This window comes from Pipra filicauda, unplaced genomic scaffold (genome assembly GCF_003945595.2).
Source record: "Pipra filicauda isolate LSUMZ 115617 unplaced genomic scaffold, ASM394559v2 scaffold259_size1095435_pilon, whole genome shotgun sequence".
NCBI lineage: Eukaryota > Metazoa > Chordata > Aves > Passeriformes > Pipridae > Pipra > Pipra filicauda.
In genome coordinates, this window is record NW_024104375.1 from 360,960 (window position 1) to 386,729 (window position 25,770).

At 38.6% G+C, this 25,770-nt stretch overlaps 1 protein-coding gene across 1 annotated transcript in view; it reads left to right on the top strand.

Moving 5' to 3' along the window:
* The window catches only part of LAMA3 (laminin subunit alpha 3), a 114,209-nt gene that overhangs the window by 82,736 nt on the left and 5,703 nt on the right, over positions 1–25,770 (top strand). Inside the window, exons 44-69 of the mRNA XM_039382131.1 lie at positions 653–733; positions 2,180–2,286; positions 5,098–5,148; positions 5,533–5,684; positions 6,219–6,329; positions 6,428–6,539; positions 7,105–7,272; positions 8,401–8,597; positions 10,005–10,121; positions 10,663–10,814; positions 12,165–12,306; positions 12,904–13,003; positions 13,387–13,503; positions 13,587–13,766; positions 15,584–15,726; positions 16,735–16,911; positions 18,049–18,200; positions 18,307–18,469; positions 18,964–19,097; positions 19,586–19,733; positions 20,621–20,740; positions 21,660–21,784; positions 22,126–22,246; positions 23,394–23,534; positions 24,287–24,417; positions 25,288–25,422. Of these exons, the coding sequence (XP_039238065.1) occupies positions 653–733; positions 2,180–2,286; positions 5,098–5,148; positions 5,533–5,684; positions 6,219–6,329; positions 6,428–6,539; positions 7,105–7,272; positions 8,401–8,597; positions 10,005–10,121; positions 10,663–10,814; positions 12,165–12,306; positions 12,904–13,003; positions 13,387–13,503; positions 13,587–13,766; positions 15,584–15,726; positions 16,735–16,911; positions 18,049–18,200; positions 18,307–18,469; positions 18,964–19,097; positions 19,586–19,733; positions 20,621–20,740; positions 21,660–21,784; positions 22,126–22,246; positions 23,394–23,534; positions 24,287–24,417; positions 25,288–25,422 (3,477 nt within the window). The remainder of the gene's footprint in view (positions 1–652; positions 734–2,179; positions 2,287–5,097; positions 5,149–5,532; positions 5,685–6,218; positions 6,330–6,427; positions 6,540–7,104; positions 7,273–8,400; positions 8,598–10,004; positions 10,122–10,662; positions 10,815–12,164; positions 12,307–12,903; positions 13,004–13,386; positions 13,504–13,586; positions 13,767–15,583; positions 15,727–16,734; positions 16,912–18,048; positions 18,201–18,306; positions 18,470–18,963; positions 19,098–19,585; positions 19,734–20,620; positions 20,741–21,659; positions 21,785–22,125; positions 22,247–23,393; positions 23,535–24,286; positions 24,418–25,287; positions 25,423–25,770) is intronic.

Here is a 25,770-nt window from a genome sequence, read left to right on the forward strand (position 1 = left end):
CAAACATGGCCTGCCCCACTTCATCTCCTGCCTTCTCCTTCCTGAACATTGGACAAAATAATGGTTTCTCTCCAAGTGAAATTTGAATCCAGATAATTCTGCTAGAAAGAGCAGAGAAAAATATTTATTATGTTAACCGGATATTCCCTAGAGATTCCAAACATGCTGCACAACTTTACTCAGCCTCGGTTAAAAATACCCTAAACAATATTAGCTATGTAAAAATATCCACTAATGTTGTCATCCATTAAAAAGGAAGAAAGGAAAAGCAAAGCTATACAAACAGGAGGAAATGTTGTCTAGCACAGGCTATTGATTCTTGCCTACTAAGATAAAATAGCTACCCAGACTTGTTTTATTTTATGACATCACTACTAAGGTTTATTTTAGGCATTCCTTTGGGTAGTGCACTATTAATAGTCAGTCCACAGGGTCAGGAAAGGGTTATTTTTTAGTCTAAGGGAATAATATACACAAAAAATATGAAACTTCAAAGAATTAGTCACAGTAGATTATCTAGAGGCAAATAAATTAGCTGAGAAGTACTTTGGTGGTATAAATACTTTTTAATCTTAAAGTCATTAAGCTGGACCTCAAGAGTGTAAAACCTATTTGATGATGTGCTAACGATAATATTTTCTTCTTCTCAAAGATTTGCAACTGGCTGTGTGGCAAATGGTGAAGAAATTCAGTGTCTCTGCAAAGAAGGTTATACCGGAGTTCGTTGTGAACGGTAGGTGACTTGTTTCTCAAAACTAACGTTTTTGAGAGGCACCATAAAAAGAAGTATGTCTGTATTGGGTAATACATACAGACATATGGTAATATTGGGTAATATATGTCTGTATTGGGTAATATATATGGACATTGTATGCACATGCTTAAGGAGTAGCTACTTACATGGAGAGCTGCTAAAAAGTGGTGCTCTAGTGTAATTCCAGCAATAAACCCAATGCTTCCTTGAAGAAATGTAAGCAATTCTCCACAGACTAGTGACTACACAATTTTTACCAAAAAGAGAAGTGTCAGCCTCTTTGCTTAAGTGCCCTATGCCTTGCCTTATCCTGCACTCTGGTAATAGTAACTTCCACTTCCTTCATCCCTTTTCAGGTTAAAAACATCGTCCTATTTCCTCCAATGTACATGATGGTGTTTCAGTGGTCTTAATTATCCCACAGCAACCATGTAACATTTAGCACCATACCCTTGATCTAAAATCATTCTAATGTGATCCGCAGCTGGAGCATACACACACCAGGCTGAAGCCATCTCTTTTGCTGGAACATTGCAGCAGTTTGGCAAAGCCAAGGAGGAACAACATGACAGTTTGAGGCAGGCAGATGAACCAATTTCACTGAGTTTCAAATCCATGGAGAACTTAAGTGTAATGGAATGGTGTTGTGTGGTTGGGAAACTTGAGGCCAATAAGTCATGATGTCTCATCTGTAGACAGGACCTCAGTAGGACACTGTCTTGTGCTTCAAGACTGTTATCTTAGACATCTAATCTGCAGGTTATAGAGACTTTCTCTTCTAGATATAGCTATACGTCAGCTACTCATCATGGCCCTTTGATCCCACATTACCAGTCTTATAGGTCTTTGTAAAACAGAGTGACTTCTAGGAGTATTAGCTAGCCAGTCTGGACAATATATTTTACCTTTGAAATATTTAGAGATCACGCACACAGACTGCTTTGCTGACAGGTGGCAAGAGGAGGTATCACCCAGCCAGAAGGGTGATGATTTCATTCATTGCCATTGCTGTTTGAAATCTCAGCTGTGCTTGCATTGTGATCTTCCTTATTACATGTTTTCTGGTGGGATCACAGACCAGAGTGGTATGGTTTGCTGGGTTAAGCCTTGTCAAATTCCTTGTGTATATGTGTATCTTTGTGCACTGTATTTTTTCAGATTAAGTGAATTATTCCTATAAGAGCATTGTGGGAGTGCTGTTATTTTTAGAAAAAAATTCTGCAGCACTTACAAAGATATTTTTAGCATAGTACAGAGGATACTGAAAACCAAAAATATATCCTTTCTGTTTAAGTCAAGACATGAAATTAAAAGTTCTTGAAAGTTTCTTCAGGACAATAACTGGGATTTTTTCTCAAGGGAAAGTATGTTTCACAAAAGTAGCTTCAAATATTTAATCCAAATTACTTGTATCTCTTTATCTAGCTGTGCTCCAGGATATTTTGGAAATCCACAAAAATATGGAGGCTACTGTCAGAAATGTAACTGTAATGATAATGGACAGCTGGCTAGCTGTGACCACCTGACCGGAGGTACGTGAGGGCCTGTAAACATGGGAGAGAGCGTTGTTTTCTTTTTAGGAAGCAAAGAAGGAAGGTACTTGGATAAGCTGAACTGAAGGAAAGATCTAGACTTAAAAGAAATGTAGATAATATTTTACAAAATGTAAGATTTCCTACAACATACCAACATAGTAATAGATGGGCTGTAAGCCATTTTATCCTGTATTTCCTTTCATAAATACTACCGATTTTTTTTTGTTTCATGGCTATGTTTTTAAATGCATCATAGTTCCTCTGCTGACATGGTTAAATTATATCATACCAGTCTGTGCTGATGGACTTATGAAACTGAGCATTCTCAATATGCCTTGTTAAAATGTATTTGGCACAGATTAGTGACGTCTTTGGAGTCTGCATCAGGCACTGCCTTCTTAGGTATTCAAGCTAACTGCATTTACAGTGGAAGCTAGAAACTGCCCTCAGGAGGCTGTTTTATAAATCCAGCTATACACTGCTCTGCTAGCTAAGACATCTGTGATTTTCCCATAATCAGTCACACAGGTACTTCATTACTAGTAAGCTCTTATATAATACCATGGGCATATGTTTGCTTTATCTATTATAACTTTGAAGTAGAGGGCCTGATCCTACATTCCTCGGACTGTCTTTACCTCAATTCACCTCAGTCCCTTGGGACACTCCTTTCTATTCAGAAACACATAAGCCGCTGCTCCTGAAATGACCTTGATTCTCCCATATTTTCATTCTCCAAGAAAATTTAACTTTTCTTTCCCTGTAGACAGATTTTCCTCCTCATATGTTAGTGAAGTTTCCAACTATTAACTCCAAATATTTCTCTTTCAAATACGCTCTTCGTTGCTCTGCATTGCTATTCACACTGCAGTCTAGTAACTGCAAGGATCACATTATCTTTCTTTGGCCACAGAAATTAGAAAACCAGCAGGTGATGTGAGCTGCTGTTGGCAGCTGGTGCAATTTTTCAATAGCTTGTTCTCATTTCACATTTCATCATTGAGGTAATACATCTCTATTGTATTTATACCTTGTATGGAACAGATCCAACCAGTGTTTGATGTTTTATCATTCCTTTCTTTTTGAAGCAAGAGTTTGTTGGCACAAACTAATCTGTAGGGCAAAATTCAATGAACCAGTTTGTTTTCCTCCAACTATACATTCTGATCAGCCATCTCTTTCTCTGCAATAGGAATAAAACCCTCTGTGATCATCGGCACAGCATGTTCTAGAAGGTTTCTTTTGCGTGATGTTCGGCGCTTGGCCAACACTTCACCATTTCTTGGCTGATGCTGTTTGTGCACAAGCTGTAATAATAGTTTTATTTAATTGGTACTTCACAGCAACAGCTGAAATGTGTCTGGTGTTAGCTGAATTACACAACAGCAGAATTGCATGGGTATTTGAATTTCGAAATAATTTCCTTCATTCTCTCACAAATATATTCTTTGTGACTTGTCTGCTTTTGGCAGCAACGATCACTACCAATCCCATTTAACTTCCTGATGATTTAATGTGCAAGTGCCAAAGGAAATGGCACATCTAGGCAGTTTGTTCCATGCTGTTTCATGCTGCTGTTAAAGTTCAGGTCCAATTTTATCACTGTACCCTCTCGCAGTTGCAAGCTGTTGTTGACTGTTGACAGCAGCAGCCTATATCGGGTGCATCCTTTTCCTGCAGAGTAAAAGACGTAGAATGATTAGGGTTGGAAAAGACCTCCAAGAGCATCAAGTTTAAGCTTTGACCAACATGCACAGCTGTTTTCATTTTCAAGAGGAGATGATATTTTGGCAGTAAGACCAAGCCTGTAAAAGGGACTTGGGCATCAAGACAGGGAAGATTCCTGTTATCTATGTAATATGATTTGTAGGAGCCAGTTCCTCTCCTTCCTCCTAGAAGTTAGGATCCCAGGATGTTACAATTCCACGTGCGCTTGGGGATTGTTAAGCTTCTTGTAACAGGGTTCATAAAGCAAATGAACAAAACGAAAGAGCACTGTGGAGATGCAGTTACTTGTGCTGGCTTGTTGAAAAGTCCAAGGGCAATGTTTGTTACATACCACCTCTAACTGTGGTCCAAGCTCCATGCCTTGGTTTATATAAAATGCCTCCATCCGTGCATACACTGTGGATTTCTCTCAAGCTTAATTAATACCTAAATCTTGCAATCTGTGACAGCTATGAAGGAAATCCATAAATATTTCTTAGTTCCTTGGGGGTAAGACATTCTTTGGGGAATCAGAATCTGTGGTTTGAACATGGATACTAAGGTAGATAAAGGGGTTTGAACTTACGTCCAGGGTAAAATGCTTTAACAGTATAGTCATAGAATAATAAAATATCCTGAGTTAGAAGGAACCCACAAAGATCATTGATGTCCAGCTCCTGGACCTGCAGAGGACAGCCCCATGTGCCTGAAAGCAAATACATACTGATGTCCAAAAGCTTCTTGAACTCTGTCTTGGCTCCAATGCCCCTGGTGTTATTCTAGGCAAATTCTAGGAATACATTCGGCACACTTGATATGAGAGGGCCTTCTGCTGCTACCCAAGTGGCATATATTAGGGGATTACACTAAGTTTCCTTTGAGGGATGGAAAAGGCATTGCTTACAGCAAGGCATAAGTGGGAGCGAAATATTTTGGCATGTTCAAACCTTCTGGGCATTTCAGATCATTGACAGTGAGCGTAGATTTATGGAAGGGCAGCACTGTGTTTTAATGGCTGCCAACCATGAAAAGTGAGGGCAAAAATGAAATAGTATTTCCATAAGAAAACTTTGGTTACTAATGACAATCTTGTCATTTCAGAATGTTTCAATAACGAACCAAAAGATGTGGATCCCAATGAAGATTGTGACTGTAAGTAATAAAATAGAACTTCAGTTGGATTACTTTCAGCTGGTTTCAGATGCATATAGCCCTTTTAAGGGCTACAGAGTTTAAAAAGGACTGGAGGTATCCCATAATAAACATTTTAAAAGCAAACATTCAACCAAACACTTGGAAAAGTGATTAAAGAGGCAGTCAGCTATTCAGATGTAAATGGGATCTCCTTCTTATTTCTGGCTTTGGTCACTTTCCTTTATACTGCGGGCTTTGTTGTTGCCTTTGTTCTTCAGGCATTACCAGATGACAACCTTCAAAGCATTTCCATTGCATCTCACTTATTAATGTGCTCAGTGAAATGTTCTCTGTGTCAAATATCAACGATATATTGATTTCCGTTGCTCGTGCTCCCTCCAGCTTGCGATAGCTGTGTGATTACACTGCTGAAGGATTTGAGCACAATAGGTGACGAGCTTCAGCTCATTAAGTCTCAGCTGCAAAATGTCGATGCAAGTACCCACACGCTGGAGCAGATGAGACATCTGGAAACACGCATTGAGGACTTAAAGGTAGGCACACAGAAACAGAAAAGTGGATTTCAGATTAAGCGGATAAGAAATGAACCCAGAAGCTTAGGTTTTGTCAGTTTGCAAGGGGATGTACATCAGCATTTGATTTCAAATACCAGATGCTGGCAGCACTGGGCTTCACTTGTTAGAAGATATCTGTGGTTTCTATGTCATGCTCTGAAATAGAATTTGTATCTCTGCTTTTTCTTAGGCCTACTCCCCTTGAAAGTTATATTTCTGAGGTTTCCCTCTGACTATCTCTTTCAAGCACTTCATATCTCTGCATTACTGAAAAAAAACCCAATATTCCAGTTGCCATTACTGAAATTAATTTTGAAAACATGTTTTTTAGTTGGAATAGCTGTTGCTGTACTCACAAATAATAGAAAACAGGTTTGGGGAAGCAATTGGTGAGTTTTCGTGTCAGTAATGCTGCTTTTATTTACACTGGATAAAGGTCTAAGCACATGAATGTTTTGCTTTTTGACTCCGTGTATGGGTGATTTATTGGCTTATTTTTTCCTTTCTTTTCAGGTCTTATTGAACAACTACCATTCTGTTGTTCATAATCAAGGTTCAAAGGTAGATGAGTTGGAGACAGAATTCACTAAACTAAATAGTGATGTAAATGCTCTTCAGGAAAAGGTGACTTACCAAATCAATTTAAAAATGCACATCTCCTGAGTATATATTGGCATGCTGTATCCAGATATTTTTAATCTATTATTTTTTTTCCTTGTTAGGCTGAAATGAACTACAAAGCAGCTGAGAGATTATTTAATAATTTTGGCCAAACTCATCAGAAAGGAAAGGATTTGGTTTCACGAATACAAATAGTTGTCAACAATATACAAGGTAAAAAACAGTTTCTAACTCCATAACATGATTTTGTTTTATGAAATCTTTTCAATTTATTTACAATATTCTTAATTAAGCAGGAGAGGTTTTGTTAGAAAACAACTTCAGAAGTCAGAATTTAGTCATAGCTCTGGAATTCACTCTTCCTATTAGAAATCTAATATATAATGTTAGTTTAGGAGCCTGCCTTCCCTGTGGAGTGAATAGGGACAGAGAAGCTTCACCACAGGGACATTTAGAACAACAAATTGACTATACTGACTTAAGTCTAACTTTATTCTAGATTGCCATCATAGGCTCTTTAAAGTTAGAAGCTTAAAATTATTGCTGTGAAATTGGTCATTTGGGACAAATTTCAAGCTCAATGCCATCTTAACTAGCTCTGGTTGTGTGACATGGGATACTTTTCATCTTAATAGAATTAATGCAAAAGGGATCAGCTTCATTAAGGAATTCAGGAATAGGCCTGCCTATTTCAGAAAAGGGATTGACACTGTCATTTGTGTCTTTTGAATAGGCTTGAGCTCATTCTTTCTTTGACTTTCACAATGCTTTTTTTCAGTGCTCCTGGAACAAATAGCTGGTACAAATGCAGAAGGTAACAGCTTGCCCTTGGGAGATGCCTCTGAAGAACTGGCAGAAGCTCAACGCATGATGAGGGAGATGCGAAACCGTAACTTTGGCCAACTTCAAGCCGAGGCAGAGAAGGAGCGAACAGAAGCTCAGCGGTGTAAGTGCTTGTTCTCTCAGCTTCTTACTCTCCAGAAAGATCAGTCTTAAAACTGGAGCATTATTGATTGTTTGGGAGGGAGTGCAGGGAGGGGCCTTTTGGAGTGAATCCCTGGGATCTGTAGCAGTTGTTAGTCAACAGGAAAGTGGTAGTTTTGGAGGGGATTTAAAGGCATTTTTAGTTTGTTTTGGAAGAAACTGAGTTGAGTTTTGGAAGAAACCCAGTAGATACTTGTTTTGTAATTAGATCAATCTCAGTAAAATAAAGATGTAGCCATTATAATACACCTATGCAGCACTTCTGCGTATTGTAATACGTAGGCTGTGGTATGTACAGCTATTTTAGAGAAATTACGGGTTTAATTTAACAACAGATTTTCAGAAGCTGCTAGAGTAGTTTGAGGGTCAGATCATACATGGATGAGGAAGGTCAGAAGCTCTAGTTGCACTAGTGGTACTCCCTTTTGTGTTCTCTACGCGTTTGACTGGGACATTCAGAAACTTCATTCCAGGCATGAAAGACAACAAGAACAGCAATGTCACAGGCATATCTCCTAACCAGGGACATAGCTGAGGAATGTAAAAGATTAAGAGTCATAGTTAATTTCCCCCAACTTTGAACTTTGATACCTACCTCTGAGAAATTCTACTGTATCCTATTTTGTAGACAGTGAAATAGCACTCTTAGGAGATTAATTTGATCTCTTTTGTGTTCCTACTCTCTTTCAGATTACATGGGCTCATATCTCTCCATTGATTAAAGGGGAGACATTGATGACTACTGCAGTTGTAGATGTCTACATTGCAGTTGAAACTGTTGATGAAATTGTGTTAGTTCCATACTAAAAAAAAAGAAAATTATTTAGTATTTGCAGCCTCACCCTTAGGTAATTTAGAAAATGTTTATTTGTGCTCTGTGTCTGCAGCAGCAAACTAGTGAGCAGATTTGATCCAGTGAGATGCTGAATACTGTCTCTGCTATAGTAACACTGAGATTAGCACTGCAAAGGATGCTCAGTACCCACAAGCACAGCTTTCTAATCCTAAATGTCAAACCCTTTTGAATGAACTTTGTTCTGCTTCTCTTCTTCTCTGAAAAAAACTTTTCTTTTTGGTCCCAATACTGCAGTACTGACACGTATTAAGAATGAACTACAAAAGTACCACCAAGAAAATCATGGGCTTATTAAAGCTGTGAGAGACTCACTGAATGAATATGAATCCAAAATCGCTGACCTTCGCGAAGCTCTGAATGATGCAACAGGGCAGATCAAGCAGGCTGAAAACTTAAACAGAGACAATGGAGTTCTGTTGGAAGACATTAAGGTAATGTTGGGCTTCTGGAGAAGAAAGTTAGAACTCGGGAGATAAGAAGCTTTTGATTGCTGCTTTTGACCTTACAAAGCCAAGCAGCACTAATTCTGTAGGCTTTCTCCAGGGTCTCTTTCCATCATTTGATGTGTGTATGGATAGGTGTAAATATAGTCTCTAGTCCCACTTGTGGCCTCTTTGTGGGACCAGGACAGCGTGACCAAGACATAACTCTGATAAGAGCAGGGAAGAAGAGTCTCTTCCTAGCACTTCAGCTGCCACTAGTGTTTTTGTTTCCTATTCTAGATCAAATTCATGATGCTGATGTACTTTTTAGTAAGTGCTTTAAAGTATTTGGCTTTAGCAGCTGTGAAAGATGGGAGCAGATATGTGTGCAATACTGTTAAATTATTTGGGATTAATGTTCTACAGAACTGCTTCTGAGGTCTCATCAGAAATGTGACAAGAAATACCTGTCCTTCCTGAGCAATGTTTGATTTTTAGAGCTGGTAAAATAGTACGAGAAATGTGTGCTGCAGCACCCATTCTTTTAATTGTGATTTTGCTGAAATATATCACTGTTTTAGCACACTCATGTCCATACAGTTTTCTGACACTGCTTGAACAAAAGAATTCCTTCATTCAACTGTCCATTTCAATATTTAATTGAACCTTTGTGTTCATGGACTAGACATTATGCATGTTCCATAAGTGTGCACAGTTGTGTTAAAAGATGGATGCGTAGGTCCAGGTCTTACATCTCCTGATACACTTCTGTGGTAGAGAGATTTGACACGTTACAATGATAGAAGCCCAGCTGAAGAGAGTTACGCATCCTTACTTGCAGCACCACTTGTCTGGCTGTGTTTGTGGTGTGCCATTATCCTAGAGCTACACTGTGGGTTGTCACAGGGCTGTCCGAGACCAAGTGGCTTCAATCCCCTCGAAGCTTTCAAGAAGATAAGGCGGAGAGATTTCACACCTCCTTTTTGGTAAGATCCCCAGATGAAGGGATAGTGTAATCATTTTATTCATGCTTTTCAAAGAACGTAGAAGATCAAGGTAGTCACCAGGGAGCTGTTTTTAAAGTTTCCAGGTTTGAAGTTTGCAGGTTTGAGATATCAGACACTTAGATGGTCTGTCTCGACAGTTTATCTCAGCTGACCCACACTCCTTTTACTTTGACTATTAGTAACTAAACTACTGCAGTCTGCTGTCCAGCTTTATGCTGTACTAATGCAGACTCCTGAGTTTTCCCTTCTAATAGGATAGCATTATTTCCTAAACATTAGAGACATTTGATTAACACAGCAACAGTACCTTCAGTAAATCCTACTGCCAGCTAGATTAAGTAGATATGGTTTTTCCTTCCCCTTATTTTTAACTCAATCACATGTTGTTCAACTTTTCTTTTTTCCTCAGAAACGGATTGAGGAGACAAAGGTACAACAGAATGGTATCTTGAATGTTCTGAGCTCTGCCCGATCTTCCCTGACGCAGGCTAACAGTGTACTTGGATTATTGCAAAAGAGCAAAGAGGTATAGTTTACCTTCTTAACACAAGGTTAAAAACCCCAATATGCTGCTGTCACTGTAATGGGTAGCATAGCTGGGAGATGGGGCTTGTTTGAGCCTCACAACAAAGGATCTCATGACCCATCCTGGATACAAAAGGAGTCTGCCTGCACAGGTGTCCTTAAGGGAAGCTCGTTGAGGGCTGTGATCTGTCTGAAGAAGATACTGAACTGCAGATGTCAGAATCTGGGAGAAGGTCTGTGAGAAATACCATAAGCAGTTGTGATATTCTTGTATTTCTTTCTGGGCAATTGTTTTCAGCCACAGTCAGAGACATAGTGGGCTAGAAGGGTCTTTGCTCTGACTCAGTTTTTATGTAATGGGTCTGGAAGCATAATATAATGACTAGCAGTTGTTTCCAATAACCTGCAGAGTAAGCTGGAACATAATGTTTTTCCCCTTGCTCTCCTCAGATGCAAAGTATATGTAACACTAAAGTAGACGAGTACAAAATCAAGCATGTACGAATAAAATAAAATAAAATTTTATCTTTATAAATCCATAGGAATATGAAAGCCTGGCTGCTCAGCTGGATGGAGCAAGGAAGGATATGAATGAAAAACTGACAAATATCTCATCAGCAAGCAAAGAACCATTGGTAGTGAGGGCCGAGGAACATGCCAAATCTTTGCAAGACTTGGCAAAACAACTAGAAGAGTATGTTGCCATTCCTATAATTGAGTAATTTTGTACAGAGCATCCATGGTTGTAGTGGTCTGTCTGTAACTTCACTTGCTTTAATAACTGTTTGCAAAGTTAGAGTGAAATTAAGTTGATCTTTTTCTGCTTCTTCATAACGTATGGAAGTTTTCTTTTTTCTCCACAAAACAGCTCTTCCTGTATTTTCACTGATTTTTTTTCCCCCGGAGGTGCAAACTCCCATAATACTCTTTTATACTACTGCACTAACACTTCATTAACATCTTACTGACAAGAGAAAGTCCTCATGTACAGAGTAGGAAGATGTTTAGCATATTTTTTGTAGAGTTATTTCCAGTACTCGTACTCAGGGATGCTTTTATGATATCAGTGAATTGAGGCAAATAATTGGAAGAAATGCTATCTTGGCAGTCTTCAGACACACCTGCCTAGCATTACTAAGGAAAAGACTTCCTATAGTTTTCTCATCCTTCCAAGGAATCTTCTAGAAAGGCAAAAATATTATAAACTTGATAGGAATCAAGTGTTTCTCCATTTTTTGTACTTTGTGTTGGAATTATGGGAAATTTTGGAGGCCTTCTGTGGTACATCAGAACAAAATGAAAAAAAAAAATGAAATCCTGATTTATTTTTTCCTGTTCAAGTTATTTGCATTTGTCATTACACCAATTAGAAAGCCTCAAAAAGATAAATTCCAAAATACCTAACTCAGCTGGAAAATTCTTAGTTAAACCCCCCCACATTTTCATTAGTTTTTTTTGTTAGTTTTCAGTGTTATTTTTTTTCAATGAAGACGACGCCATTCTCACAGATACAAGGCAGCTAATCCTGGACAATTGTACAGTTCACGGGGAGCGGGTGGAAGAATTTTTGTCTATGGTTTCTGATTCCAGAGCTGCTGTGCTGGTTTTTGGGGAAAACACGAGAGGTCTTGTAGTTGCTCCATCTTTGTGCTTCATTAGGATGCTGAAGCAGCCAGAGATGATCTGGAATCTACAGTTCTATGAATTCCTCTTAACTGAAGTGTATTTGGAGGGCTGTGATCGAGGTGCTGTATTGGCCATGTGCTTTGGTAAATTTTCTCCATCTTAATCATTTAAAGGCTGCTTTGGAGGCCCTCAGTTGTGCTTTTCCACGTGCCAGAATTCATCCTGTCTTCTGAAGAATCTTTGTGTATTGTTCTGCTTCCAAGTTTGCTATTTTTGCAGAATGAAGTTACAGATCTAACAGAAAAACATTTTCTGTATTTTCATCACTTAGAAAAGACTGAGTTCAGATCTGTTCAGAATACTTCTCAAAGTGCACAGCCTTTGCAGAAGGCTGCATTTTTTACCCTTTTTCCCACAGAATAAAGAACAGTGCCAGGAAGGATGAGTTGGTAGGCTGTGCTGTGGAAGCTTCTACTGCTTATGACAATATTATTAATGCCATCAAGGCAGCAGAGGAAGCAGCCAACCAAGCTGGGAAAGCAGCTGAGTCAGCTTTATTGGTAAGTACCTGTAAGTGGCCAAATCATGGTAAACTTGTTACAACTAGATTTTTGTTTTCTTTAACTGTCAGAGAGGCACCAAAATCAAAGACCTGTGTGTCTTGTCATGCTTTATTTGTCTGTGACCATCACATGAGTTGCTATTCTGCATGTTCAGGAATTAGCCTCGGCTCACCACTAAACAGGCCTTTCTCACTGCCTTTCTGGCGAGACTGTTCATATGAATACTGACTGTTGCTTTCAGTGCAAAATAAAGAGATCTTATAAGGCAAGCCTGGTAATCACTGAAGGTGATTTCAGGTATTCCCTTTTACTTTGCACTACTAATGCCCACAAGCTCTTCAGCAGAGGCTTAACATCTAACAGCTGTATGCTAGTAATTTCTTCCTAATGCCCCAAAATCTACCTGAAGTTTGTTAAAGACCGAGGTTGTATTATCCTTAGAAGAATCTTGATAATTGTTTCTAAAGGTAGTGTTCTTCACATTAGATCTTTGCCCTTTTATAGTTTGGGCTTTTTTAATTGGATTGGGCTACCTCTTTTACTCTTTAACTTTTAATATGAAGCAATCTTACAGTACCATGCTTCTGTTATCAGACTGTGAAGAGAGAAGACCTATCAGGAAGAGCTGCAAAGTTAAAAACTGAGAGCAGCACACTCTTGAATCAAGCACAGGAGACTAAAAGGACATTGCAAGGTACTGAGAAAGAAAGTGTTAGTAATAATGTTGGCACAGCATGAGAAGCTTCCATAGAAGCATAAATTTTCAGAATTCAGCAAAGCTTTGCGTCACTTGTTTAACCAAAAATAAAACCTAGTTCTACTACAGTGGGACATCTTGTGATGGTTAATTCCAATGGTAAAAGGTGGGAAAGTAGATGTCTTGCTTCTGCTATGCTATATACCTTTGCAGTACTCTTGCCCAGCAAATCCTGTGTCTTGTTCTTTCTTTGCAGAGCAGTCAATGCTCAGTGGCAACACAAGCTTTGTAAGAGTGCAGGCTGGTCCTGCAACATCACTTGTCCAACAGAAAGGTGGTAGTTTTGTTTAAAATTCACATGGGGCATTACTGTTTTGCAGCTCTTGGTCCAAACCTTGAAGACATAAAGCAAAGACTTGATGTTGCTGATGGAAAGAAGAATACCCTGCAGATTGATCTTGTCACTGTTCAAAATAATCTCAATGGGATAAACAGAGGTCAGTTACTTAGCAACCGCTTCTGCTCTTCCTCTTTCATCTGTTCCTATAAGAACCTGCACATGCACTTCTGTGTGTTTCAGATGACATTGACAGCTTCATTACCAGTGCAAAAAACATGGTAAAAAGTGCTGAGGAGGTCACAACTAATGTATGGGATGAACTGCTCCCAATTCAAGCAGATGTGGAAAAAATTAAGAGTACCTATGGAAGCACACAGAGTGCTGGCTTCAGTAAAGCACTGATGGAGGCAAACAATTCAGGTATTGCAAGTGCTATGTGGGATCTGCCAAATCACTGTTTGGTGAACATGGTCAGTTTTGCAGTGGAAGGTTTAGACATTTAAAATTTGGGCACACAGACTAAGCTAGTATTCTGAGCTTCCTTTATTGCCAGTAGAAAGGGATAGGCAGAGCAGAGAATGACTCAAGCCGTCCTGTGGTGTGTGTTAAAAGTTGGTGCCATGACTGGTCTTTAAAGACTTGGAGGTCAGTGACTGGCAGGGTAACCCAGGGTTCAGTACTGGGTCTGATCCTGTTTAACATTTTCATTCATGATCTGGATGAGGGGGCAGAGTGTACCCTCAGCAAGTTTGCTCATGACACAAAACTGGAAGGAGTGGCTGATACACCAGAGGGTCATGCTGCCATCCAGACAAACCTCAACAGGCTGTGGAAATAGACTGACAGGAACCTCATGGAATTTAACAAGGAGAAGTTCTGTACCTGAGGAGAATTAAACCCCTGCAGCAGTATATGTTGAGCAGGTGGGCAAACTGGAAAGAAGCTTTGTAGAAAAGGACCTGGGGGTCTTTGTGGGCACCAAGTTGAAGATGACCCAGCAATGTGCTTTTGGGGTAAAAGGTTTCAACACAGGAGGTTCCCTCTGAACATCATAAAACACTTGTTTTTCTGTGAGGGTGACTGAGCACTGGCACAGGTTGCCCAGAGAGGTTGTGTAGTCTCCATCCTTGGGAATATTCAAAAGCTGTCTAGACACGATTCTGGGCAACTGGCTCTAGGTGACCCTGCTTGAACACAGAGGTTGGACAAGATGACCTCCAGAGGTCCCTTCCAATCTCAGCCACCCTGTAATTATGTGATTTTCTACTATACTGGGTAGAGAAGGGATCTAGACAATTAGCTTAGGCTAGATGTCTGTTAGCTGAAATTAAGTGAAATGGATTACATAGAGCCTGTGCTGAATACAAAAAAAAGGGACAATCACAATCCCAAACAAGTTTGTTTTACATCTTTTCAGCAGATTTATCTGATAAAGTCAAGTGAGAGGAAAACATTTTAAATACAAGCACTAGTCCTGGTTATTATTGCAGAGTTATAAGTCATCCCTGCAGATACAAGACTGGCTTATAAGTAATACTTAGAAAAATGATAGGTCTGTATTTCATTTTATTTGCCTTCTTCATCATAGAGTTGCAGTCTGCAGATACTTTCAGGATGAGTTTTTTTGTTTTGTTTTTTTGTAGTCACAGGAAGCGAAAAATTGTTTCTTGTTATAATGGAAATTCTCATAGTATTTTCTGCTGAAATAAACATGCCCAGATACTGTAAGGCTCACTACTAAATTGTGCTGACAAGCAACCTTGACACAAGAATATAAGACATGCCCTATTCAGTCAGGCCAGCAGTGTGCTTGCCTCAGTATTCACTCTCTGACAGTGGCAGCAGGAGATGCTACTCAGGAAATGCATGTAAGCCTGACCCCTGTCTGCTGTCCTTTATCCTCATGCTCCCATAGCATCCACAGTCACTGGATAATAATGTTAGAGACCACATTGCTGTTCTACTTAATATTTTTTCTGGACCTTTATCTAAGACTTTTTTGAAAGTGCTGATTCTGACTGCTTCTGCAAATACCTTTGGCCACAAATTTCAGGAGTACAATAACCTCTGTATAAACTGCTAGTTTAGTGAGAACTTCCTAATATTGTAGGACTAGTGAAAAGAGTTCTGTCATCACTCTGCCCACTGCATTTCTGGTAATTGTGTAGTGATACCACATTTTTGCATCTTCTTTCCTCTTCCTGTTTGGCATCTATTATTATTTTCTTTCACTGCAGTGAAAAATTTGACAAACCAACTTCCAGACCTTTTCAGCAAGATCAGGAGTATCAACCAACAGCTGATGCCAATAAGCAACATCTCTGAGAACATAAATCGCATAAGAGAGCTGATTCAGCAGGCAAGAGATGCTGCAAATAAGGTCTGTCGTGAGCATTGCAGTCATGCTAGACCTCAGTGTTTTGCACACACAACAGTACTTTTGTTCCTCTTTCTCTTTCTAAATAATTTTGTTGAAATGTATGTGAAAGACCAGACATAAATTTAATTCAACAGCACCACCCAGCATTTAAAGTAACTGATGATGGGAAGCATAATGATTTGTACATAAGAAGGAGTGGATGCAGTATCATCCTGCTACACCTTTCTCTCATTAGGTTTTTTCCAGGGCATCTCTGCAATATTTATTTGTACAACAGCCTCTTGCCTTCCAAGGTACATTCTTGTGGCTTTGACAGCAGGGATAGAGTTGGATCTGCAGCTTAGGGGCAGGGCTCTCCGCCCACGTGTGGCCAATTGAGCAAATTTGACACTGCCAAAAAAGTTGGGCAGCTCTGTGCTCTCGTTTCTCCAGCTGCTCCAAGATGTTAGAAGTTGGCTGCTAGCATCTTCTTACTAGACTGTTCTTTCTCCATTTAAGTAACTGCTGTAGGTGCTGAAGGGATAGTGTGGTCTCAGGTCCCTGAGAAGCATCCCTGAGATCATCACAAATAACCTACAGTTACAGTGAATAAGAGGAATCAGTGATCATGGTGCAAATAGCTGTAATAGGACATGTCTTTACAGTATTAGAGGTGCGTTATAATTCCCAACTGATAGTCAAGTCCAGCTAAGTGAAGCATCAGGATGTGTATGTAGACATCTAAATAATTCACAGGCTTGCTCTTTAGAGCTGCAGGGTACATCCTTCTGGTTAATTAATGTCTGAAATAAAAAAGTGCTGTGTTAAGTGAGTGTTGATAATACAGATTACTGTATTATCCAGTCTGTTTCCTAATTATGTTGTTTGGTAGGGTCAGAGTCCAAATTGGTGGCTGAAACATGGCTAGGATGTGTAATAGGTTACTTTGCAATTAAATACAACAGTAAAGTAAGTAGAATTAGTAGAAAGAGATAATTATAATGTATTGAATTTTGTTTTTCTTAACAGGTTGCTATTCCTATGAGGTTCAATGGCAGCTCTGGTGTAGAGGTTCGACCTCCGAGCAACCTTGAAGATCTGAAAGGCTATACTTCACTTTCTTTATTTCTCCAAAGACCTCAGAAAAGATTAGACGCTCCTGAAAGGGCATCAAATAAGTTTGTACTGTACCTGGGTAGTAAAGATGTAGGTATATTTTGATATTTAATCTGATTCTTAGAACAGACATCATGTTTTGAGAAACGAATAGGAAGTAGTCTATTTTGACTGAAGTTTATAGCTCCTGTTGGCCTATTTCTTTATAATTGCTGATATATGGCAGTAGAAGTGTTTTGTTGATTCCCTCACTGGCAAAGTAACTTTTGGGGCTGACTGCTTTGCCCTTTAATTCTTTGCTGTTTTGCTCCTTTGGAAATTACCTCTCCGTCATGGATGCCATCACACAGTCTTGTCAGAACTGACACTTTCTGCAGCAGTCAGCACAAACTCAGCCCAACTCCTGCCTCACAGCTCTGACTCTTTTCACAGTATAAGTCACTGTGAGTTTCTCTGTTGGTTAAGAAGAAGTGGTAATTTCAGTCTTAAAATTCAGCCCTTTGGCTCTTAATTTCTTTCACTTCTGAATATGCAGAATAATGCAGACCTGCTTGTGCATTCAGGCTTGTTCCATCACCATCAAACATTTTAAAAATTTCCTGCATGCAGCTCCCGAACGCATTTTTAAGTTTCAGTATTTAACAGCAGCTGTATCTGTAGTGAATCTCACGCATACACAGAAAGCTGTTTAAAGGTAGTTGTTCTACACTGGATTTCACCTCTTTATCCCCTGAATAACTGGCCAGGATATCTGTTGACAGCATTTTAATTGTTACTTCTGAAATATGGTATGTGGAAGAAATATAGTATGAATTTCTTTGGAAAATGACTGCTCTCTGTCACCTCAGTAGGAAACACTGTCCTTCACTGAGACTTGTTCTGAACATCTTTTTTGTTTCACAGATGTTGAGTCTAGCTTTTAGTAAAGGTGTCATGTTTTCATGGCTTTATCTGGGAGATTTTACAAATGTGAAAATTATTTTAGCTACTATGATTACAAAAATAAAAAGCGACACATTAATTTGTAACTATATTCATTGAATCAGTGCAGCATATAAGATTACCATTTTTTCTTCCCAGAACTGATAAACTTAATTCTCATCATTAGGTGGGTGGATTTCTTATGACTCATGCACAGTATGATGATAGCTCTGAGGAAGTGCTGCTGTATTTTACCTTCATTAACATTAATCATTTATTAATTATTATTTGCTTTGCTATTTTTAGGCCTCCAAGGACTATATTGGTATGGCTGTGAAAGACGGTCACCTTACCTGTGTCTATAACCTGGGAGGTGATGATGGAGAAATAAGAGTGAAGTCATTGGTGACTCAAAGCGAAACTGAGGAAGCTGTTATGGATCAAATTAAGTTTGAAAGGTATAAGATCCACAGTGCACAACAACCTTCTCAAAAACCTGCTAAGAACGTGGTGGGGGTTTTTTTTCAGTGTGATGTGATATTCTTCTCTCTGTTTTGGTTTTAGGATTTACCAGTATGCAAAGCTGAATTACATCAGAGCAGCAACATCAATTTCTCCAGAGCAGGAAAGCCCTATGAGTGCAAGCAGTGGAGGCAGTGACACTCTCCTAAACCTTGATCCCAGCACTGTTGTCTTTTATGTTGGAGGATACCCCTCAGATTTTAGGGTACAAAGAGTTTCTTAGTGTTTTAAAGAGATTTTCTGTTAATTATTCTGTTGTTCTTACAAGTAAAGACTGGAACTAGCAGTCTTTCAAAGCATGTGTAAAAGTTTATCCATGTCAGTAGGAATAGATGGGATGCAAGGAGACGCCACTTCCTACAGAAGCTGCCTGGCTTGTAGCATGCAAAACTCAAAGCAGGGACCATAATGATCTTTCACTTGCATGAAACCTGAGTAAAGCATAAAACCCGTCCAGCCCTGCTAAGTACTGTTCCCAATCCATCCGTGTGACTCCACTATTAATTGAGGTGCAGTATTCCTAGGGTGGTATCAGATGGTTTGGAGATTATATACAAGTATATAATATTTTTAATATATATTTAGAATGTCATAATCTGTGTCTGAATAATATTTGCAGTAAGTCTTAGCAGTTAGATGTCAATGTAAAATTTTATCAGCTGATGTTGATGGAATGTTTTTGATGACACTATTTTGCAGCCTCCACGTAATCTTGACTATCCTAATTATGAAGGCTGCATTGAATTAGACAGCCTAAATGAGCATATTATCAGCCTTTACAACTTCAAGAGGACATTTAATCTCAATACCACTGAAGTGCAACCCTGCAGAAGGTATGATCGAAACATAGAAGTGTTGCACAGTTCTGTGATTTTATCATTATGAATTCTTGTCTTTTCTCATCCAGACTAATAACCACTGTAGCTAAACAGGTGATTTTTTTCCTAACTCTTGATCATTATTACATTTCTTAGAGAAAATTCTTAGTGATGGCACAATTCACATTTATGGCAGTCGCAGTCTGTTTAAAGTTAGGTGTTATAAAATCCAGACAGAATTTGTGGACTAATGGGTTCAGCTCCTTTATAAACTAAATATTACATTAAGTTCAAAAAAGTCACTGATGATTTCCTCTCTGAAGACTAGATGTGAGTCTGATAGAAGGCAGTGGAAGGTTTTCTCTCTGCTTGGGCTTGATCGGAATTTGGCCCTATACCAAATGCTTTAACTTAAGCTTTTTTAAAACTACAACAGCAGTAAGTCCATGTGGTAGTAGTTTTTGCTCTCATATATTCACACCTGTGACATTGAATTATTACAGGTATAAAGAAGAGACTGACCAAAGCTATTTTGAGGGCACTGGTTATGCCCGTGTCACAGCAAAAGAAGGAAATGCTGACCGAGTACGGTACGAGCAGACAATTCAGACTACTGCAGATGAAGGCATTGTGTTTTTTGCAGCACATGAGGTAATGTGTGGAATGTTTCTGTCTGTTTTTTGCAGCACATGAGGTAATGTGTGGAATGTTTCTGTCTGTTTTGTGGTCAGAGAACATCTTTAAAAATCTTGCTTATTCAAGAACATGTTAGATTTAGTAGCAATTGTAAGGAAATGTCTTAAAAGTGTGATTTTTTTTCTATGCAAAAAATTAGTAGATTCTGCTGTATGTTTAATGTCATATGGTTTAGGTTTTGGTAGTTATGCAAGGAACAGGGAGTTGGACTTGATCATCCTTATGGGTCCCTTCCAACCTGAGATATTCTATGATCCCACAATGGCTACTGAATATTCACTTTGTCAAAGCTGAGAAAAAAAATCATTCCAAATAGCTCTTCCATTAGGCCATGCAGAGAATTCAGAACTGGGGGCAGGAAAGGAGGAATGTAATTGGAATCAAACCTATGTTGGAATACTGAAATCCTACAATACTGGAAGTGCATTCTTTCCAAATCTAGATGTGTGTGGAAACAGAGGAAGGAAAAATATTGAAAGTGACTTGGTGACTTACACCTGTAAAGGTGCTCAAAAAGGCAGTGATGCTACTTATCTAGTAATGTCGTAGGCATATGGCAATCACTGTGACATGTTCTGGATAATTTTCTATTTCAGTAGACATCTTGAAATGACTTGAAGTCCTTTAGAGATTTGGAGAATACCTGGAGCTGATACGAGATCTCTTTATAATAGTTTAAAGTAATTATGGTTGATTAGTGTAAGATTTAGTCTGCTTTGTGTTACCATTTTCCCAAAAAGCTTTCTTGAAGAAACTAGATAGCTTCATTAAAATTATTCATGACAGTGAAATATATATGAAATTGTGGCAGTTTAATTGTGTTGGTGTTCTTTATATTGCAGGATCAGTTCATCAGTGCACTAATTAAAAATGGTCATAGAGTTTTTAGATACAAAGTTGATTCTGAACCTCCAAAAGAAATAGAAACCAACGCAACTGTAAATGATGGAACATATAAACAAGTATGTAATTTTAAAGAATTGAGTGATCATTATTTGTAAAAATACAGATTAAGTGAAACTAAATATCCTGTTGTAATGTTTAGTTGTGGAGTTTTCTTTTTCTATGAGGAAATCTAGTCACTAGGGATTAGTTTGGACATGTGAAAATTAATCTTTCTCTTGTCATGCTTTACTGTGAATAAGTTCAATTTTAACAGTAAAACCACCAAAGAAAAAAACTTTGTCAGAGAAATGCTTTACATAAAGAGGACTGTGTACATTGCAATTATTGACATTAGTTTAATACTTAGATTAGTGTTTTCACCACCTAAGGGTTTATTTCTTCTGGGTGGACTGATCTTTATAGGGATTACTCTTTTGTAGTCTTTTTGTTGTTGCTTGTCTCCTTAGCTTCAGTCCAGCTGTTTTGTAGCACTACCGTAGTGAAATCGTAAAGACGTTGTTAAAAACCTTTGATTTCCATGTTGAATTATTCTCCCTTTTCACCTTAATATATTTCCAACTAAATAGTGTAAGTTGCAGGGTCTACTGGAAGGAACTTTTATGCCCTACTGGGTCAAGTTACCTCCAGCCAACTGACTGACAGTCCTTGTATTAGACAGCAGCTTCTGAATCTTCAGCTGCAAACAGAAGACAAAAATACTTGAATCTTAGATGAGATTTTAGGGCAATCTTTCTGAGGAAAATAAAACCTCACCTTGTATTTAGATAGTAAGACATTTTCCTTAGGCATTTGCTTTGGCTAAATACCCAAATTTTGCAAAGACTTTTGAACTACTGCAGTTATCCTGCATTTAATCACTAGTAAACGGGGCGGGGGGAACCACCACTGTGTCCTGCTGCATGGGAGTACTTTTAATCTGCTAAATTATTTTTGTTTCTACCAAGTGAAGTAATTCTCATGATTCACATATTTCAGATTAATTTGGTGTTTGACCGAAAAAGGAATATTGTTTATGTCGGTCCTGGTATTAACGCCAACATACATGTCTTCAATTTCACTGAATACTACCTAGGTGGAATTCCACCTTTTTTACGGGAACGGTGAGTAAAAAAGACTGTAATGCACAGGCTTTGTACGGAAACTCCATCTAAACTCTGTCCTTAAACAATTTCTTACACAGTCAGGTATCTTATGTGACATAAAAAGAACAAATATGTAATACATGATCATCATCTGGGATTTTTGGCTAAGGGTGTGATCTTTGCTGGAGTGTATCCTGAAGACTGAGTTTGATCAGCATGAAGTATGTGTACGCAAGAAAGGTTGCTCTTGTGTTGTCTTTCTATTTCTTATATTGTCAGCATTTATAGGCTACTATATTGGTGTGTACTTTGAAATATTAGGCTACTGAACTCTTTTTCCTTCCACTCCCTGAAACCAGCTTTAATATATCCACACCTCCATTCCGGGGCTGCATGAAAAATGTGAAAAACCCAACCACTGCATCTGTTATTTTTGATGAGACTTTTGGTGTCAGCAAGAAATGTTCAGATGACTGGAAGGTAATTAAAAAAGTTCCTTAAAAACTTCTCCTCGAGTTCACACAGTCTGGTTTGCCTGTAAATCTTGGACCATTATGTTTTAATTAAGTCAAAAATTGTATTTGGTTAACATGTGACTGCAATAAAAGAACGGGGGCTGGGTATGAAGATACAGAAGAAATTAGACACCATCCCTACTGTGATAGCTTGCTCCAGCATATAGTCCACCCTCCTATTTAATACTGTTTACAATTAGGAATTCATATTTACCGTGTAAGCTTGTTGGCTTCTAGTTGCTGTTATTGATTAGGCTGGAATACTTAGTTACTTAATACTATTCTGGATCTTCCCTCTCATCAAGGTGTTTGTGATTCCTAATTAAATGACCTCTCAACCTTTTTTCTTGAAAGATCTTAACTGACTACTTCTGCTGAAGTCTCTCATTGTAAGGCTATTGCTCCACTCATCTGATTGTTTTGTAATTATTTTCTGTGCACCCTTGAGTTTTGCCCCATTCTTTTTGAAATGGGACAATGTGACATTTCAGTGCTGGCTTAACCAATGCTGCACAGAGGGATGAAAACTATCCTGCTTCTCCTTACTGCCGCTTACATGGTGCATTATCTCATTTGCCCTTTTTTACTAAGGGCTTGCACTGTAAGTTTGTGCTTGTTTGCTTTCCCTTCTTGGCATCTAAACCTTTCACAGAGCAATTTCTTTGCAGGCTATTTCCCAGTGCAGAGGATCTGACCTTCATTCTTCGTATCTGTGCAACTTCTCAAGTATTAAAACTTGTCTTGTTTCAAAAGGCACAGGTATATTCTGTCTTATGACTCACACAGTTTCAGTTATGTAGCTCATCTGCACAGCTCCATAGCCACTAACTTTTGTGTCCCCAAGTGTGAAAACTTTCAAAGCCAGAATAGCTAGAGACGAACAGTTAATTATACTCGACGTGCTTTAGAATTTCTCAGATCATAGTTAATGCTGGTAAAACCAATTCAGTCAGTGTGTTCTGTACTGAAATAATGGTGCTTGTTGTTTGCCTTGTGCTTGGTTTTGACTGGAGTCGGTCACAATTATGTTGAGTGGGGCAGCTGTTGTCTCATGTTTCCATTTCCTCTGATTAGGAGGAAAATCACTGAAAACATTATTTTCTCTCTTTCAGCTTGTCAGATCTGCAGCTTTCTCCACAGAGGGAACTCTGAGCCTCAGTGCAACAGGTTTCCCATATCCCAACGATTTCCAAGTTGGCTTTGGCTTTCAGACCATGTCTTCGACTGGAACACTCTTAAATTACAATCTCCGGGTATGAAACTTGTTCAGCTTTGTGTATGTGATTGGTTTTATCTCTGAATCAGTCTTGTCAGTTTCTGTTCTAAGTCTCATGTATATTCCTGTATTTTAAGGCAAGAAATGGCTGTTATAATCATCTTTTGAGCATGGCATCTTGGGTGTCATAGGCCAGACAAACTCATCCTGGCAATTTCTTCACACAGCCAGCAAGTAGTTTGATCAGTAACTGAGCTTTGAACTTGAGCCTTCTGCAGACTAGCTTGTGCACCTAACACCACCATCCCAGTAAGAAAACTGTTGCCGGATACAGTTGGCTGGAAATTTTCTCAGGAAAAATAGGCATTCTGCCCACATAGAAAGGTTATCATGATCAAATACGCAGAGAAAAGCGGTTGATTTTGGTTATGATTCCTCAGAAAGCAGGGAGGTTCAAGCAGAACCACATTCTTGCTGGCTGAAGGTGTTAAGAAATGAATGCAAACCAGGCATTTGAGAAGGGGAGAACTGACTCCTCTGCTTTTTTTAAAAATAAACAAGTATTTTAACTAATTGTTTGGTACTCAGAGTGCAGAAGTATTTTAAAACAGAAACTGTGCTAATTGTGCAGAACTTGGCATAACATCTCATAGTGGATGACTGAGAAATGCAGATTTAGTGTAGGAAAATTTGTTTCTTACAAGCAACCACTGAGAACTGCATTAATGGCAGAAGCAAGAACTAAAGGCTCTTGCATTTGGCTGATGATTTTTTGGGATTCTTTTATAGCCTGATGTTCTTACCATCTTTTTGAGACCTGGCTCTGTAATTGCGAAGATGCGAGAGAAGGAAATCAAACTGGAAAAGAAATACGAGGATGGGTCATTGCATTATGTGACAGTAATAAAAACAGACAGCACGTGAGTCCAGTTCTTTATCTGATTCTATATGTTGTGGTTGGAGAAAGAAGATTCAAATTCTGTGGGACTTGTTCTTTAGATAAATAGCTAAATATGGCGTCTGCTAGGAAAGAATACTTTAATAATGAAGGAAAAGGAGATTTTTGGTCTGTAAAGGTACATTTTGGTACCTGTGTGGACAGCTGTTTCAGCTGTACCCCATTATGCGTGTCTTTTATAGGTTGTGTGAGTTTTGACTGCTTGTCTAGCTGGAGCTTTGGAGGCTTTGGAGCTCTTCCTCTTCCCATAACCTTTACCACTGTAATATAGGTGGTTAAATGCTGGGGAGGAAGCAAATATTGTGTCTGTTTTTTCATCAGTGGTCCTCTACACAGATATCAGAAGAGACAATTTACTGAAAAGCTCCTAAATTATATTGATTTCTGTGGAACACATGAAATTACAGAAGTGTTAGTTGAAGTGGAAAGTTGTAAATGGTTGGCTATAACTTTGGGTGATTATAACTTGATAGTCTGTAGTAGCTGTTGCTCACAGGTCAAGTGCACCATTTAGACACAAAGAATTGAATCCTGTTCCATAGATGTCAATTACAGTTTTTCCAGGAATTTCAACTGGACCAGGATTTCACTGTAGGACTGAAGTATGAGCTTCAACTCTTGCGCAGTATCTAGTATGGAAAAGCAGAGCAGTTTCACTGCAGTCAGTGAGCACATCCTGAAAAAATCCTAGAATTAAGCTAATGAAGCTCTAGCATAATTAAAATGTAACAAGAAAACACATCTGTCAAATGGTTCTTTTTTATATATATTTCCTTTTGTGTCGTAACTATTTCTTTATATTTCATGCTTATTTGGATTCACTTTGTTTCAGAGTACTTCTGCTGGTTGATGATGAGTCAAAATCAGAATCAGTTGACTCTCCCAGGGCATCCCAGGAGTCAAACAGACCTATAAAATTTGGTGGAGATAGTTTTGAAGGTTGTATCTCAAACATCTTTATAAAAAGGTATTTGGCCTAGAAAGAATTTTGTTTCATGCATTTTATCCTGTTCTTCTTCTTCGATTATATTAAAATCACTTTTTGCTAAAATGCTTTTCTTCTGTATGTGTGAAGCTTTCATGAATTCATAGCTTTGCTGCCCTCAAATATTCAGTTATATTATACATGATATCAAGTTGTAATTAATCTGCTGTTCAGATGTAAAGGAATTTTAGTCTGAATCATACCTGTTTAGTAGTCTGCATAGTGAATTGGAAATGTCCCAAAAAGTATCTGCCAGATTGTATTGTTATGGCTCCCCAGGGAGCCAGGTAATGAAAGGAGCAAAGCTACTGACAGAACCGAAACAGTTAC